General features: G+C 35.5%; 1 protein-coding gene across 12 annotated transcripts in view; it reads left to right on the top strand.

Moving 5' to 3' along the window:
- TCF12 (transcription factor 12) overlaps positions 1-16,870 on the top strand; it is a 390,121-nt gene that overhangs the window by 293,747 nt on the left and 79,504 nt on the right. For all 12 annotated transcript variants that reach the window (XM_082733805.1, XM_082733797.1, XM_082733804.1 and 9 more), the window contains 2 exons: positions 10,155-10,290; positions 14,824-14,876. In XM_082733805.1, coding sequence (XP_082589931.1) covers positions 10,155-10,290; positions 14,824-14,876 — 189 coding nt within the window. The remainder of the gene's footprint in view (positions 1-10,154; positions 10,291-14,823; positions 14,877-16,870) is intronic.

Below are 16,870 nucleotides of genomic sequence, written 5' to 3'. Positions count from 1 at the left end.
CAGGTTTTCTTTTACTTTATTTCCCTGTTCATTACCCCCCCCCCATTAATGTATTGTCCAAAGTGTTGGTAATGACTTGGAACTATTCAGGTTGCACAAAGCATTTAATGAAATCTTGCCTTAGACAAAACACTAGAGAGGATCATAATTAATGTCTCATTTTCTGCCAGTTGCTATTGATTACTCATTCAAGATCCCTTTGTTCTCAGAATGATAACAACTGTAGTTTGCATCACTATCTAATGAGATTCTCAGGATAGAATTCTTTAACAACATGCTGATAATTGCTAACATATCCCTGGAATTTCAATGTAAATGAATTTGCATCATAATACAATTATTTCACAAATATCAGTGTTTTCCAAATTCAAAATTTATTGCAGTCTGTTTTTTAATTATTTGTAAAAAATTAACATTAGACTGGTACAATATAAAAGCCCTACATTTCTATTTTGCCCTAGTTCCCTTTATCCTGAGTTTATTTGATTGTGAGAGGCTTCTTTGTCACTCTCCAGTTTCCCTGTCATAATCTCTGAAACTTCAAGCCGACTTACAACTAAACTGTACTGTGATGTTTCTCAAGTAAAAAAAAAAAAAGTTACAAATACGGCAAAACTATACTAATTTTGCTCTTAGAACAGTTTTGTTTCTTCATCCCTCAGTGACAAAAGAACTCAACTGAGAAATTCTAACAGTTTATGTTCTTTATCTTGATTGTGTTTTATACTCTTTTTTTTTAACCTCTTTAACTAGTACACTCCCCTTTCAAAAAGACAAATCTGGGAACAGCTGCTTGCCTTATATATTAAAATTGCATACCGTCTCAGGGCTGTAAAATAGGCATGAAATTAAAGAACTGTGTAGAAAGTACTCAACAGAGGTTCTATAAGTCCATGTTAAATATTTTAGAGTTTTTGCAATGTGTGACTATAACATTAGTTAGTTTGAATCTTAATTTTCTAGAAAACAAATCGCTGATGAGTTAGTGCTTCATTCTGATCATAAAATGACACTAACAATTTTTGACAGAGGGTTAATTAGGTCCTAATTTAAACCGAAGTTATGAATGGATAGCAAAGTATATTTAGTACTGTTTGGGCCAAGCCATTTAATGGTGAAAAGCAGTTCTGAGGAAGCACATTTATGTTTATCAAGATTTCAGACACTTTCCATTTTTAAGGGTAAAGAATTTCCAAATTACTGCAGTGTAGTTCTGAATCCTCTGGGCTGCTGAGCCCCACCATTCTTACATAGGCTATTCTTCTGCATTTCCTATTAAATCACATTTAGTGTGCCTTCCAAGATACTTAAGAAGTTACATCAATAAATGATGTTGGCCAAGCTCACTACTCTATTCCTCTCCTTTACTTTTTAGTCAATATCACCATGAAGACTTACACTGACTAGTCTGTTTTTAAGTTCACATTTTAGAGTCAGTGTTTTTCAAACACTTTAAAGAGGGAGCGAGAACTGGGGGAGTGGGATGAATATATATATATTTATCATAGACTACTAAAATTCCATACAAAATAGGGATTTTTATGGAAGGCTAAAGGTTTGTCATACCTAATTTAAAATAAAACAAATAATAAATATAAAAAATAAAATGAAACTTACTCTAGTTTTTATTATAATAATCTAGGCTGTATTAGTGTTCCAGGGATGAACCTTCATTGGTTATTCTTCAGTAATTAGATATATTTTTCATAGTTGAGGTTCTAGATGACTATTAAAAAGATTCTCCTCTAAGCCTGTGTTAAGAAATTTAGCGGTCTGTCATTTCAGAAAACTAATTCTGCCTTGAATAAGACAGCTCCGCAGAATAAAACTGCTTTGCCTAGTTCTGTGTCCTCAGGGATTGTGTATTCTTTTTGCCTGAGATACCTCCAGGACAAGATCAGTGGTAATCAATAATGCTTCTCATTTGTTTTTAAGCAGGCAGGAAAATCAATAATAGGAGCTGATAGATAATTTTATTTTAGGGCAGAAGTTAAAATAGTTTATTATTCGTGCTTTAGTGTTACCAAAATGTTTGAAGAATCAAATAAAAGATAATTTTATTAGTGGTAGAATATCCAAATGTTACGCTTTATACAGCTTAGCCCTTGATTTTTTAGTCATTTTCCATTAGTTTCATGGGTATTATTTCCTAGATTATCAAATCCTTGTGAGGAAAATATTGTCTTAAACTTCTTTTGTATTTCTTATAGTACTGAAAAATTCATTTGAATTAACAGGATAGAATATCATCTTGTGTTCTTAAAAAGAAACAATTTCTCCTACATTTACCTTACCTAATCCTATAAATCATAATACAGACTGAACAGGCAGATGTGGTTATTCTTATTAGGACAGCTGAGTGAGGTTTTTTAGTGTTAATAGTCACCGTAGAATAAGAATATGGAATGTTTCCTAACCATAAGGTTTATCACCATTGAAATTGGTAACAAGTAAGGTTTTCTCCTAAAAACCTTTGTTCTTTTTTTCTTCCTTTATTTCATGCATATGTGCAAAACCTACCAGTATGTATTCTATAGATAATACAGTTTTAGAATTGTAATCCATAAAGTCATTTACAGGTTACTTCTCTTTTTTCAAGTTAACAGTCTTGTAAGTGGTAATTAGGTTCCTGGGCTGTCGTGGAAGTCTTCTTTGTAATAAAGAAAGAGCCTCTTAAACAGACCTAGATTCAAATTAGGGTTCTACTACTTGTTATCTATATAACATATAACTTATATAATAATAAGATTGCAGTAGATATTAATTGAGATGGTACATTTGTAAGTATGCTAGTCAATCCTTGATATTTATTCTGATTTTTTCCCAACTTTTTATTTGAAAAATTGCAAACCCACAGAAAAGATATGAGAATAATATAGTAGATGTCCATGGGCTCTTAATGAAATTTCGTAAATATTTCACCACATTATGCATACACATTCCTTTTCTTTCACTCAATATGTGTATATGTTTGTATGTTGTATGTGAGTTTATAATACAAAGACATCTGCTGAATCATTTTCAGAATAAGTTGGCAGTTTTCTATTTCTTCTTGATCTCGATTGGTATAGTTTGAATCTGTCACACTTCTCTTTGAATTTAGCCTCTAATTGTCAACCCTCTCTCTAGGGAACTGTTCATTCTCTGATTTCCAACATCTTTTCTTACTATAGCCATTAGGAGTTGTAACTTAGCCAGCTTGGATTCAGGGCAGAAAAGGTCTCCTGACTTAGGGGATAGAGTTTTGTGCCGAGGAAACAGTATATAAAATGCCGTTCACCTCATTTGCATTCTTTTGTGACCCTTACAATGTAGATATTCTACCTACTTTTAGGAATATTAGGAATATAAGAAATGTATTTCCCTATTCACCATTTAGATTATTTTATGCCTCTTTCAGTCTTTATTATAACTATATTTTACTTCTTTGAAAAAGTAATTCACTGGCTACATTTTACTCATCTGAAAGTTTCTCTGTCTTTATCTTAAAACTTAAGAGTTCTTCACCATTCTACATACTTAGTCTTTGTCCCTCCACCAAAGCATTTGGTGGGTCAATAAACATCTTCCAAAAAGGTCCAGATAGTAAATATTTTAAGCTTTGCTAACCATACAATCTCCATTGCAACTACTAACCTCTTCCCATGGTAGCATGAAAACAGTCATAGCCAATACATAAATGAATGGGTGAGATTGTGTTCTAATAGAAGTATTTTCAAAACCAGGTACAATTTGAGCTGTAGGCCTTGAAATTGACCCCTATTGTAAATCATCATCTTATATGCTCATCTCCTGTCTGAATTTGTTTAATTTTGTAAAATGACCCAAGTTCTTTTGTTCCTTCTACATGAAAATGTACATGATATAATATATATAGCAGGTGCCCAAAGCATGCCATCCTGAAAGTAAGTTTTACACTGAGGAGGGAACATCTTAATAAAAGATCAGTGATATTTAGAGGAAAATTTCAAGGTACATGACCCCTGACCTTAAACGTGTTAGTAATAATATGTTCCATCTAGCATACTATAAGCCATATTCTGATTGCTATTTTAGGTATGTTGAATGTGCCCAGCATGACAAAGACAAAACAGGTGTGACAATGGAAATCTCAGTGTAATGTGTTGGAGATTTGATGATTAGTGGGTCGCACTACTCACATGAGTAACATAATCAGGAGAGTCACTGCTAATGGTTTCTTATAGAAATAGAAATAAAACTGTGTTACATAAATTTTCTCAATTTCCGCATTTCTTCTGGAGATAATTATCATAAGAGGGACTGTTTCTCCTTTATGTCTGATAATCACACCTTCCTTTCCAGTCTGTTGAGCCTCATATCATAAATTCTGATCTGTTGGAATTTATGCAATAAACACTAAATAATTATATTGATATTATGTAGTCTTTTCATGTACACATATTTATTATCTGGTGTTTGAAATTTTCTTTTCCTCACTTTTCTCCTTTATAAAGGAAGATACCAACTCTTCAAAGAATAATTTACCTTTTGATGAGTCTGAAAAAATTTTCTTGATTATAAACATTTCTGAAAGATGTAATGATCTTTGGTTTAGTAATTGATTATCTCATGTGTGCTTCAGCATTGCTGAATAGGCTTTTTTAAACAAACTGAAAAATCAAATGAAAATTACTGGAAAGGATAGCAAAACATTAGATGCAGTGAAAGGAGTGATCAGAGGAAAATTTATAGTTGTAAATACCTGCATTAGAAAAGATCTCAAACCAATAACCTAACTTCATAACATAAGAACCTAAAAAAAGAAGAGTAAACTAAACCTAAAGCCAGCAGAAGGATGGGAATAATAAAGATTAGAACAGAAATTTTAAAAATGGAGAATAAAAAATAACAGAATCAAAAAATCAAAAGTTGGTTCTTTGAAAATATCAAAAACTGTCAAACCTAATTACATTGACTAAGAAAAAAAAGTCAAATCACTAAAATAAGAAATGAAAATAGGGAGTATTACCACCAGCCTTACAAAAATAAAAAGAATTATAAATGAATGCTATGAATAACTGTATGCTAATAAATTAGACAACCCAGATGAAATGGACAAAGTCCTGGAAATATACACCCTATGAAAACTGACTCAAGAGGAGATAAAAAAATCTAAACAGAGATAAAACAAGAGATTGAATCAGTAATAAAAATTCTTTAGAAAAAGAGAAGCCTAGGACCAAATGACTTCAATAATGAATTCTACCAGTCATTTAAAGAATTAACACCCATCCTTCTTAAATAAACACTTATTCTATGAAGCCAGCATTACCCTGGATAAAGCCAGACATATATCCCAGGGAAAAGGAAACTACAGGTCTTTATCTTTTTTTGTATATTAATGTAAAAATCCTTTACCAAAGAGCAAGCTAAATCTAGCAGCACATTAAAAGGAATATACACCATGATCCAAGTAGGTTTTATCTCAAGAATGCAAGGGTAGGTGCACCTGGGTGGTTCAGTAAGTTAAAGCCTCTGACTTCGGCTCAGGTCGTGATCCCAGGGTCCTGGGATCGAGCCCCATATCGGGCTCTCTGCTTGCCAGGGAGCCTGCTTCCCCATCTCTCTCTGCCTGCCTCTCTGCCTACTCGTGATCTCTGTCTGTCAAATAAATAAAAATCTTTAAAAAAAAAAAAAAAAAGACTGCAAGGATAGTTCAACATATGAGAAGTGATCATTGTAATTTATTAACAGAATGAAGGGGGGGAAATCATTTGATCATCTCAATCAGTGAAGAAAAAGCATCTGAAAAAATCCAATATCCTTTCATGATAAAAACACTTAACAAATTAGGACTAGGAGGGAACTTTTTCTACTCGATAAAGGTCATTTATGAAAAACCTGTAGCTGATATCATGCCTAATGGTAAAAGTATTACCCACTAAGATTGTGAACAAGATAGGTCATCTGGCTGTCTCAGTCAGTAGAACATGTAACTTTTTCTCTCAGAATTGTGACTTTGAGTCCCATGTTTGGTGTAGAGGATTAAGAACAAGACAAGGGGGGCGCCTGAGTGGCTCAGTGGGTTAAAGCCTCTGCCTTAGGCTCAGGTCATAATCCCAGGGTTCTGGGATCGAGTCCTGCATCGGGCTCTCTGCTCAGCGGGAAGCCTGCTTCCCTTCTTCTCTCTCTGCCTGCCTCTGCCTACTTGTGATCTCCATCTGTCAAATAAATAAAATCTTAAAAAAAAAAGACAAGGACGCCTGAGTAGCTCAAGTCAGTTAAGTGTGTGGCTTCAGCTCAGGTCATGACGCTAGGGTCCTGGGATCAAATCCCACATCGGGCTCCTTGCTCAGTGGGGAGCCTTCTACCGCTCCCTTTCCCCTGACTTGTGTTCCCTCTCTCATGTCTCTCTCTCTCTGTCTCTGTCAAATAAATAAATAAATAAAACTTTTTTTAAAAAAAGGTAAAAATTAAAATTAAAAACTAAAAAAGAAGCTATTTGAGCTAATAATGAATTTACCATAGTTGCAAGATTCATGATCAACACACAAAAAATAGTTCTATTCTATACACTAATAATGAACAAATCAAAAATAAAATTAAGTCACCAACTCCATTTAGCATCCAAAAAGAATAAAATACCTAGGAATAAATTTAACTACAAGTCTTATATACAGGAAACTACAAAGCACTGCTGAAAGAAATTAATGAATACCTAAGTAAATAGAAAAATATTCAGTGTTCATTGGTCGGAAAACTTAATGATGTTAAGATGACAAAACTCCTCAAAGTGCAATCCCTATCAAAATTCCAATGGTATCTTTTTTATAAATGGAAAAGCTGGTTCTCAAAGTTATGTGTAATTTCAAAGAAGCCCAAATAGCCAAAACAGTATTGAAAAAGAAGAGTAAAGTTGAAGTATGTAGTCTTTTTTTTTTTTTTTTTTTTTTTTTTTTGAAGTATGTAGTCTTTTCAATTTCAAAACTTATTACAAACCTACACTATGGAGCTGGCATAAGGCAGACATACAGACAAATAGGATAAGATTGAGAGTCCAGAAATAAACCCAAGTATCTATGAGCAATTGATTTTCAGCAAAGGGTACCAAGAGCACTGAGTAAGGAAATACTGTTCTTTTTAACAAATGGTGCTAGCATAACTGGATATACACTTTCAAACGAATGAAGTTGGCCCCATACCTTCTACCATATACAAAAATTAATTCAAAGTGTGTCAGTGATCTATGTATGAGTTAAAACTATATATTTTTAGAAGAAAATATAGGGATAGATCTTCATTACGTTGACTTTGGCAGTGGATGCTTAGATATGACACCAAAAGCACAACAAAGAAAAAAAATAATGTAAGTTAGACTTTATCAAAATTAAAAACTTGTGTTTATTCAGGGATGTTAAGAGGTGAAAAGACCAGGATACCTAGATGGCTCAGTCAGTTAAGCACCTGCCTTCAGCTCAAGTCATGGTCCCAGGGTCCTCAGATGGAGTCCTGCATCAGGCTCCCTGCCAGCAGCGAATCTGCTTCTCCCTCTCCCTCTGCTGCTCCCCCTGCCTGTATGCACGCATGCTCTCTCTCCCCCTTTCAAATAAATAAAATCTTTTTTTTAACAAAGTGAAAAGACAACCTACAAAATGGGACATGCAAACATATATCTAATAAATGTCTAGTTTTCAAAACATAATATATAAGAATTCTTACAGTATAATATTACAGTAGAACTACAACCCAATTCAAAAATGCAATGGTCAAAGGACTTGAACTGATACATTTCTAAGGAAGATATACAAAAGGTCATCAGGCCCATGAAGGAATATTTAACATCATTAATCATTAGGGAAATGGGAATCAAACCACAATAAGATACTACTTCATGCCCACAAAGATGGCTATAATTGAGAAAAGAAGGAGTGAAAAAAAGAGCAAGTAACAGGTGTTGGTAAGGATGTAATTAGAATCCTCATACATTGCTGGGGGTAATGTAAAGTGACACTGCCATGGTGAAAAACAGTTTGGAAGTTCCTTAAATTGTCATATGACCCAGCAATTCTGCTCTTGAGTATCTCCCATAAGAATTGAAAACAGGTACTCTGACAAATACCCATACACGATATTCATGGCAACACTATGCCCAGTAGTCTAAAGCTAGAAACAACTAAAATGTCCCATCAATGCATGAATGGATAAACAGATTATAGTATGTTTATACAATGGAATTTTATTCAGCCCTAATGAGGATTGAAGTACTAATAAAAACTACAGTGAGGATGCACTTCAAAAAAAACGTGAGGTGAAAGAGGGTCCCGTATGGTTCCAAATTATATGAAATATTCAGAATAGGTGAATTGATAGAGATAGGAAATTAGTTGTTGCAAAGGCTAGAGGAGGGGAAGAATGGAAGTAACTGATTAATGGCAATAGGGTCTCCTTTGGAGGTGATAAAAATGTTCTATAACTAGATGGTGATGGTCATGTAACATTGTGAATGCACCAGATGTCACTGAGTGGAAACTTTGCAATGGTTAATTGTATGCTATGTGTGTTCCAGCTGAATTTTTTTAAGCTGAAACAAAACAAAAAATACTTGAAATCATTAAATATGTGATAAACTGAAAGAGAGTTTTCCTTGATTATTAGAATGGAAGCAGGAACTGGGCTACTATGACCACTATTACAAAGTTCTGATTTTTTCTGACCAAAGCAGTACCTCTGTGCTAATCAGTGGCTAAAAGGACAACTACTAAGAATATGGCAGATATTAAATTTGGGGCAGGAGGATAGTCTATTAGAGGGATCACACAGCTCTTTTCACATGAGAGCATTCTCTCAACCGTATTCAGCACCCTTTCCAGTTGAGGCCTTTTTCTGTCTGCTACTAGAAAGTTGGAACCAAATTCTGCCAAATTGACTTCATTTGCTTTATGTTAGGGTCACTGGTTTAGTAGGTCAGGGCTGCTGAATCTCTGGATTTCAGTGAAGCACTTAACAAAGTTTCATGTCACTGTAGCATATAGCATAGCATAGGGATCTCCTCAGCCTTGTCATCCTGATGTCTTTTTTTAATCCCATTTTTTATGCCCCAATACTAGAAAGACTAGTAAATGCAGCAGTTGACAGACTTAGAATCTAAAAAAAGCAGAAATGAATATTATGGATAAAATGTAAGAAAATGAATTTTATCAGGTAAATGTTAACTGTTGCACTTGGGACAAAAAACACAACTGAACAAGGAAACTGTTGGAGGGGACAGGATTTGATAGCAAGATATGCAGTAAAGAGTAACAACATGTGATATCACTCCTAAACTTTTAATACGAGCTAGCACAAATGGGTTATTTTTTTTTTTTAAAGATTTTATTTATTTATTTGGCAGAGAGACAGAGAGAAATCACAAGTAGATGGAGAGGCAGGCAGAGAGAGAGAGAGAGGGAAGCAGGCTCCCTGCTGAGCAGAGAGCCCGATGCGGGACTTGATCCCAGGACCCTGAGATCATGACCTGAGCCGAAGGCAGCGGCTTAACCCACTGAGCCACCCAGGCGCCCCACAAATGGGTTATTTAAATGCAGTTATTTAAATGACTTTGCACTAATCAGGCCACATCTGGGGCATTGTTATCCATTCTGTTTCACACGACACTTTTAGAAACTGAAAATAAATCCAGAGGTCTTATGTCAGAAATGATGAGGATTTCATTCAGTCCCATGCCATGAGACACAGTTGAAGAAAACAGGAATGGCTAGTCTTGACAATATTGGCAGTCTTCAAATAATGAAAGCTATCCTAAAAAGAAAAAAGAAAAGGAAAAAGAACAGAATAGACTGCCAGGTATGGTCATGAAAGCATTCAAGCAAAGACTTGGTGAACATTTTTCAAAAATATTCTTGATTAACGGGTGGACCACATTGTAACTAAAGTGTCTTTCAACCTTAAGATTGCATAGATCTGAATATTTACTAGAAAGCAGGCAACATGAAGATAGGGAAAGAAAATATAAGTTTAAACCAATGGTCTCCTAGAACTCAAGTATTTTATCGGATGCATCTAAATTCAAGGCATGGTTGAAGGTACTGGCATCCTCTGAATAACCATTGGGAGTAACTCAGAAGTGGTGATACTTTCCGGTTTGGGTTGGTATCTGTAGAAAGATAACTTCTTTCCTTGGCTTTGTTTTATAGTCTAGTCTCCTGAGACAAGATCTGGGGCTTGGAAGCCCAGCACAGCTCTCTTCTTCAGGAAAACCTGGAACACCATACTACTCATTCTCTGCCTCAAGTTCCAGGAGAAGACCACTCCATGATTCTACAGCACTTGGTAAGTATGTTGTACAACAAATCCTTTCTTTAAAATGTTCCTTTTCGTTTTTTAAACTCTTAGTCTTCTGGCTACACTTTTATTTAGTAGGAATTTGGTTTCTTAGATATGATGTTGATAATAAGGCTAATTTGCATATAATAATGTATCAGATATTTAATAAACAATCAATTTAATATTCTTGTTTGGTCATCATAAGAGGAACTAAATAGTGAAAAGTGGGACTGGTTTTTCCTATTATAATAAAAATGCCATGGGCTAATATTAATACCTTATTTTTGACTGAGATTGATATAATGCTGAACAGTTAACAGTGTGGTTTTATATACTTTGTCATCTCTTAGGTCCAACAGCCCTGCTGGTCAATGAGTGTAATAACTAGATTTAATATAAAATGAGGCTCAAGAGGACATATTCGTATAATTAGTAGATGGTTTATCCAAGATAAAATTTAAGAATTTTTGACTCCACATCAATGTTCTTTGCATTTGAAGTTTTCTACTCCCCATTTTTTAAAAATTTGAGGTAAATCAATCATATTAAAATATACAATGCAGTGAAATTTAGTATATTCACAGTGCTGTGCAGCCATCATCTCTGTCTCGTTCCAAAGCATCACCTCAAAAGGAAACTCAGTGTGTATTAAGTTTTGAACCCTAATTTTCTTTAGTTTCCTTCTTTTACGCCATATACATACCCTAACCAGGCCAGTTTGTTTTGTGTTGCTGCTTATAGCAAGCCTCAGGTACACTCTGGCACCTTATCCAAGCAGTTTTTAAGTGTGAGAATTATTGGTGATTCCTTCATAGGAATCTTCCTTTATACAAAATTGAAGTTATACAGGATAATTCTATCAAGGATAGGCCAGCTTCTGAAATAAATACATTCCACTAAAAGAAAATATGTCATCGGAGTGCCTGGGTGGCTCAGTGGGTTAAAGCCTCTGCCTTCAGCTCAGGTCATGATTCCAGGGCCCTGGGATCGAGCCCCGCATCGGGTGGGGCTCTCCGCTCAGTGGGGAGTCTGCTTCCTCCTCTCACTGCCTGCCTCTCTGCCTACTTGTAATCTCTGTCAAGTAAATAAATAAAATCTTTTAAAAAAAGAAAATATGTATAGTTATTTATTCTGCAAATACCAATTTATATATCTACCTTCTGTGAAAACTAGATTTTTGTGAAATAGCCCTTGTCCCTGGGTCTAGAATATGCTTGAATATATGAAAGGGCAATGATAATCATGTTTGCATAGAGAGCTCTGACTAGATATGTCCATCTCTCAGCATTATGGGTGACTTAATATGTGTAATAAAGTAAGCCCAGAAGATATAGACCAGTATAATGTTTATTAAAGAAATGATAAATTGTAAAGCATCTTTTCTCCATCTTCACCTTTGTTTCCCACCAAATGAGTTAGGGTAGGAACACTCATTGAAATCTACTTGTGTTAGTGTCACTAGAGAAATATCTTGTTAGTAAGCTATGTGAGTATATACTATGTCAAAAAGCACTAATACGGACCAATATAATATTACTAAAAATTCAGGGAGAAAATGAGTTATTGTATTGATTCACTAGGAATTAGGGTAGAGGTATAAAAACTCAAGTTTTCCAGAAATTAAAACTTGTATCTTCATTTTCATTTTTTCATTTTGATTATGATAGTGATCAATACTTTTATCTCCTCCATGCCAGGTATATATCTTTACAAAAGTTCTCTGAGGTTGTAATACTAACCTGTGTTACAGATGAAAAATCAAGACCTAGGAAGCTTAGCAACTTAGCCAAGACTTGGTACCCAGGGAAGCCCGCTCATTTCCTGTATGAATACCACTTAGTGGAGTGTTAGTCCATTCTTCATTGTTATTTATCACTCTGCCACTCTTTCTTGGCATTGTAGTTACTCATAAAATCTCAGAGTTGAAAGGACTTCAGAGATCATCTTTACCCACCTCAGTATCTTCTCAAGCTGCTTAGATGCTTTACGAAATCTGCATTCTGCAAAATAGCATCTAGCTATCTAAATTAGAATATTTTGCCACAGGAGCGCCTGGGTGGCTCAGTGAGTTAAAGCCTCCCCTTCGGCTCAGGTCATGATCTCAGGGTCCTGGGATGGAGCCCTGCATCGGGCTCTCTGCTCAGCGGGGAGCTGCTTCCTCCTCTCTCTCTGCCTGCTTCTCTGCCTACTTGTGATCTCCATCTGTCAAATAAATAAAATATTAAATATATATATATATTTTTTTTTCTGCCACAGATTTTAATATAAACATAGTAATAATGGCTAAAATTTATTGTCACTCTCTTGTCAGGCACTGCCCCAAATATCTTTCCATATTATCTTTACTACAATAGCTCTAAGGGGTGTTACTCCCTTTTTACATCTTATGTAACGGAAGCTCAAAGAGATTAAAAATAACTTGCCCAAGTTCACACAGCCACTGTATTTGTTGCTGCTGAAATTAGGAGCTGAAATTTGAATCCAGCCAGCTTACTCTAAACTGTTAGACTTTGCAACCCCTCAAAAGTAAACTGTGAATCCCAAATTCATTGTTTTTAAATAGAACATTATGTACATAATTGTGCAGTGGCAGCCAGTGAGGAGATAAAGATATAAAATAAGCATTTCCAGGTGCCTGGGTGGCTGAGTGGTTAAGCTTCTGACTCTTGATTTTGGCTCAGACTATGATCTCAGGGTTGTGAGATCAAGCCCCATGTCAAGCTTCATGCTGGACGTGGAGCCTGCTTGATTCTCTGCCTCTCCCTCTGCCCCTCCCCACCTCCTCTCTAACTAAAAAAAAAAGAAAGGAAGAAAGATAAGAAACATTTCTATTTACATAGGCAGTATAAACTGTCCTAAACTAAATAAAACATCTTCTGCTAGTTATTAATCCAAAATAGATTGATGAGCTCCAAACTGATAGGAGCAGTTCAGTTGACTCTCTTGGTATAGAGTGTGGCTTTTGCTCAAAGGATACTGTATTTGTTAGTTTCGAAGAGTTAGGTTCTAGAAAAGCCTCACAAAGAATAAAAAATTTGCTTCTAAGATTTATAAGTATAGAGTGTGCCAGATATTGTTTATCTTGGCACTTTTCTTTTAAGGAAATATAGGCTGCCTCTTGGTATAGGAACTTAAAAAGTAATGAATGAATGATTTGCCCCCTTTTTTAATGTATAAAATTTCCCACATGCTACTTCTAAAGTTACTTTTTTAGCTTTGCAGCCTTATTGTAAAGATGCCCTGTCCTAATTTAAAATACGAATATAATTCTTTCTTAAACAACTGTGTGTCTTACTGTGTCGTATAATTTATGACACAGGAAAATATGCTTGTTTAATTCTCATTTTTATGGTTTGCAAAATAGTATACTTTATGCCAGCCTTATTACTAGTGAAACCCTCTGAAAAATCCTGAATTTCATCCATTATTTGTTAAAGATTGGAAAGCTGCGCTTACCACCTTTTTTTTTTTTTACAGTAAATAAGATGAACAAGTTTTAAATTTTAAATTTTAGATAAGTAAAATTAAACTACCAAGTAAAGCTGATCAGTTATCTGTGAAAATAGGTTCTCGTTTATATCTTATAAAGAAATAGACTTTTTCTAGTTATTTTTGAAATAATATAAACACCCATGGACAAATCACACAGAACAGTTAGTACTGAATTTGCAGTTTTAACCACACATTGTAAACAGTAAGTGTTCTTTAAGATTTTATTTATTTATTTGACAGAGAGAGATCACAAGTAGATGGAGAGGCAGGTAGAGAGAGAGAGAGAAAGGGAAGCAGGCTCCCTGCTGAGCAGAGAGCCCGATACGGGACTCGATCCCAGGACCCTGAGATCATGACCTGAGCCGAAGGCAGTGGCTTAACCCGCTGAGCCACCCAGGCGCCCCAACAGTAAGTGTTCTTACAGAATACTAGATGACATTGTATATGACAGTGCCTATATTTTAATAGTTTATGTAGCATTTCTCTGACATGATTACAAGCATAATTTTTCATTGATTAAATTTTATTTCAAATTTTTAACATAATAAATTGTAGCACAGCATTAGCTTTCAGTCTGGTTAGTATGCTTTTAAACCTAATTCTTCATGTGATGTGGACACTGAATTTGTGTCTCTGTTTAGCAGTTTTATTATTAAAGTGACCTGTTGTACCAAATGCCCTCTGTAAGTGAAAGTGAGATATGTGATGTAAAGTGCCTGGTATGGAGCCTGGCACATAAAGAGTTTTTAAGAAATATTAATTCCCTTCACACATGCTTATTGGTTTGTTATTTTCTTTCTTGTTTTACTTTGTTTGCTTTTCATCTTCCTAAACTTACCTGATACGTATTTCAGAATATATCCCTTCATTAGGAGAACTGTTTTGCCCAGGAACTGTCAGAAAGAATGAAGCCCCAATCCCTATATGCCCTTGCTTTTTCCTAAGTACTGGAAAACAAGGCACTGGAAGGAAAAAATTTCTGTTCAGTTGAAGTCAGACCTTTTAAAATAGAAATTCTGATGAAATAATATTGTTTTCCAAATGCAGATCCTTTGCAAGCAAAGAAAGTCAGAAAGGTGCCTCCTGGTTTGCCTTCTTCAGTAAGTACCCATTTTTTTGACTTTGTGGTAAAGAAACTGATTTCAGGTATTCAATATTTGCTGGCTGTAAGGATATATTCGATTGGCGTCAGCAGGCACACTTTACATATTAACTCTTCACTGTTTAATGGAATCATTGATTGAGATAAATCCACATTTAATGTTAGGTTTTCAGATTTCTCTGCAGTAATTTGTAGCTTACTCATATGCTGTTACTCCATGTCCCTGTCATTTGAATTCCTCTCTTGGGAAGAGGACTAGGCCGGTAGCTGTCAAAGAAGATCTCCTGTACAGGTCTTTTGATGTTTAATTAGTCATTATGTTGCTGAACAGGAGGACAGACAGAGATTAATAGCTGAGAATCTTAGAAATTTACATTTGTAATAATCCCAGTGGAGCTAAAGACATTAAGATTCGGAGGACATGTTCGGCTCAGCTTGCCTCAGTAGGACTGAAGTTATTAATATGCATAAATCACCGAGTCAGATGTTCATTGTGAAGCCCTTGTGGATTTTAAAGCCTTCATTAAGCCTTTCCTAACTTCAGCCTAGCATCAGGAAAGCTTTCAAGCAACTAGTTTGTTGATCCCCCTTTGCTCAAAAAATGTATCCTTTGAGAATAAAGAGCTTTCATGAAGGAGGCTGGAAAGGTTTGGTGAACAATCATTAATGGCCGTGATAATCTAATGCTGTAGGGGTGTTTGTGCTATTAAACATACTTTATTCTTTTAAAGAGTAAAAGTATTTGTAAATTAACCTACATCAAAAATCCACCTACATTTTTAAAAATCTCTGGTGTGAGAAGGGAAGATTTTTTTTTCTCCTTTCCCTTTGCTTAGAACAAATGGGGAGTGGGGCTTTTGGATTGAGGCCCCATGCCTTGTAGGGTACATCTCTTTGTTGTGTAAATGGATGTTGGGCTTTTATTTGGCAGTACTTAACACATGGGCGCAGGTGCTGCTGGATGAGTCACAGCTCATCGAAGTATACACTGAATGGAATATCCGGCTTGGCAAGTAGTAATCTAGAAGGAGCAGCATGGGTCTGAGCTTTTTATTTTTTATTAAGGCTGAAGTAGAGATAGCATCTTTTTGGTTGTTTGCCTTCCTTCTCTCCGGTGTTCTTCCCCTGCCTTCTCTTCCGTGTGATACATGAAAACTCAAATTTGAAATCCTCTTTGAAACCCAATTCCAGATGGATCTGAGTTTTATGCAGCCTAGGGCAGCTGTGCTCTGAACCTGCAGCCTACCTGGAAGGTTGGATTGCAGCTGCAGGCATTCTTAAAAGCTTTTGCTTGCATAAGCACTTGGGCCCACTAGAGGCTGAATAGCTGCTTGATAAACAAAATGAACACAATGCCTCAAATCATTATTCCCGAAGACAGGAATTTTTTTCCACAACAGCTAAAAATAGTTGGGCAATTTACATTTTAACAGTTGTGTGCTGTGCTGGGGTAGGTGGTTCAACAGTAAAACAGATGATTTCTGCTAGATTAACAGAAATCATATTTAAAATTGACGGAACTGCTAAAATATGTAACCGTGCAATTTTCTTATAATTTATTGCCATAATTCTATGAAAGTAATAAAGGTTAAATTGCATATTTATATATATAATACTTAGCAGAACGACACAGGTGAAAAAAAATAAGATTTATAAATGAAAAATTCATCCTATTTCTCTTAGCCTGACCTTGATTTTAAGAAACAACCTATTTTCAGTGTTTCGTAGTTTTTTCTTGTTTAAAACAAAAGACAAGGGACGCCTGGGTGGCTCAGTTGGTTAAGTGGCTGCCTTCGGCTCAGGTCATGATCCCAGCGTCCTGGGATCGAGTCCCACATCGGGCTCCTTGCTTGGCGGGGAGCCTGCTTCTCCCTCTGCCTCTGCCTGCCACTCTGTCTGCCTGTGCTTGCTCTCGCTTCTCTCTCTATGACAAATAAATAAATAAAATCTTTAAAAAAAACAAAAAACAAAAGACAAAATAGAACAGCCTGG

The sequence above is a fragment of the Mustela nivalis genome (genome assembly GCF_964662115.1).
Source record: "Mustela nivalis genome assembly, chromosome: 6".
NCBI lineage: Eukaryota > Metazoa > Chordata > Mammalia > Carnivora > Mustelidae > Mustela > Mustela nivalis.
Note: the sequence above shows the minus strand (reverse complement) of the source record. Positions and strands in the feature narration are given on the sequence as shown.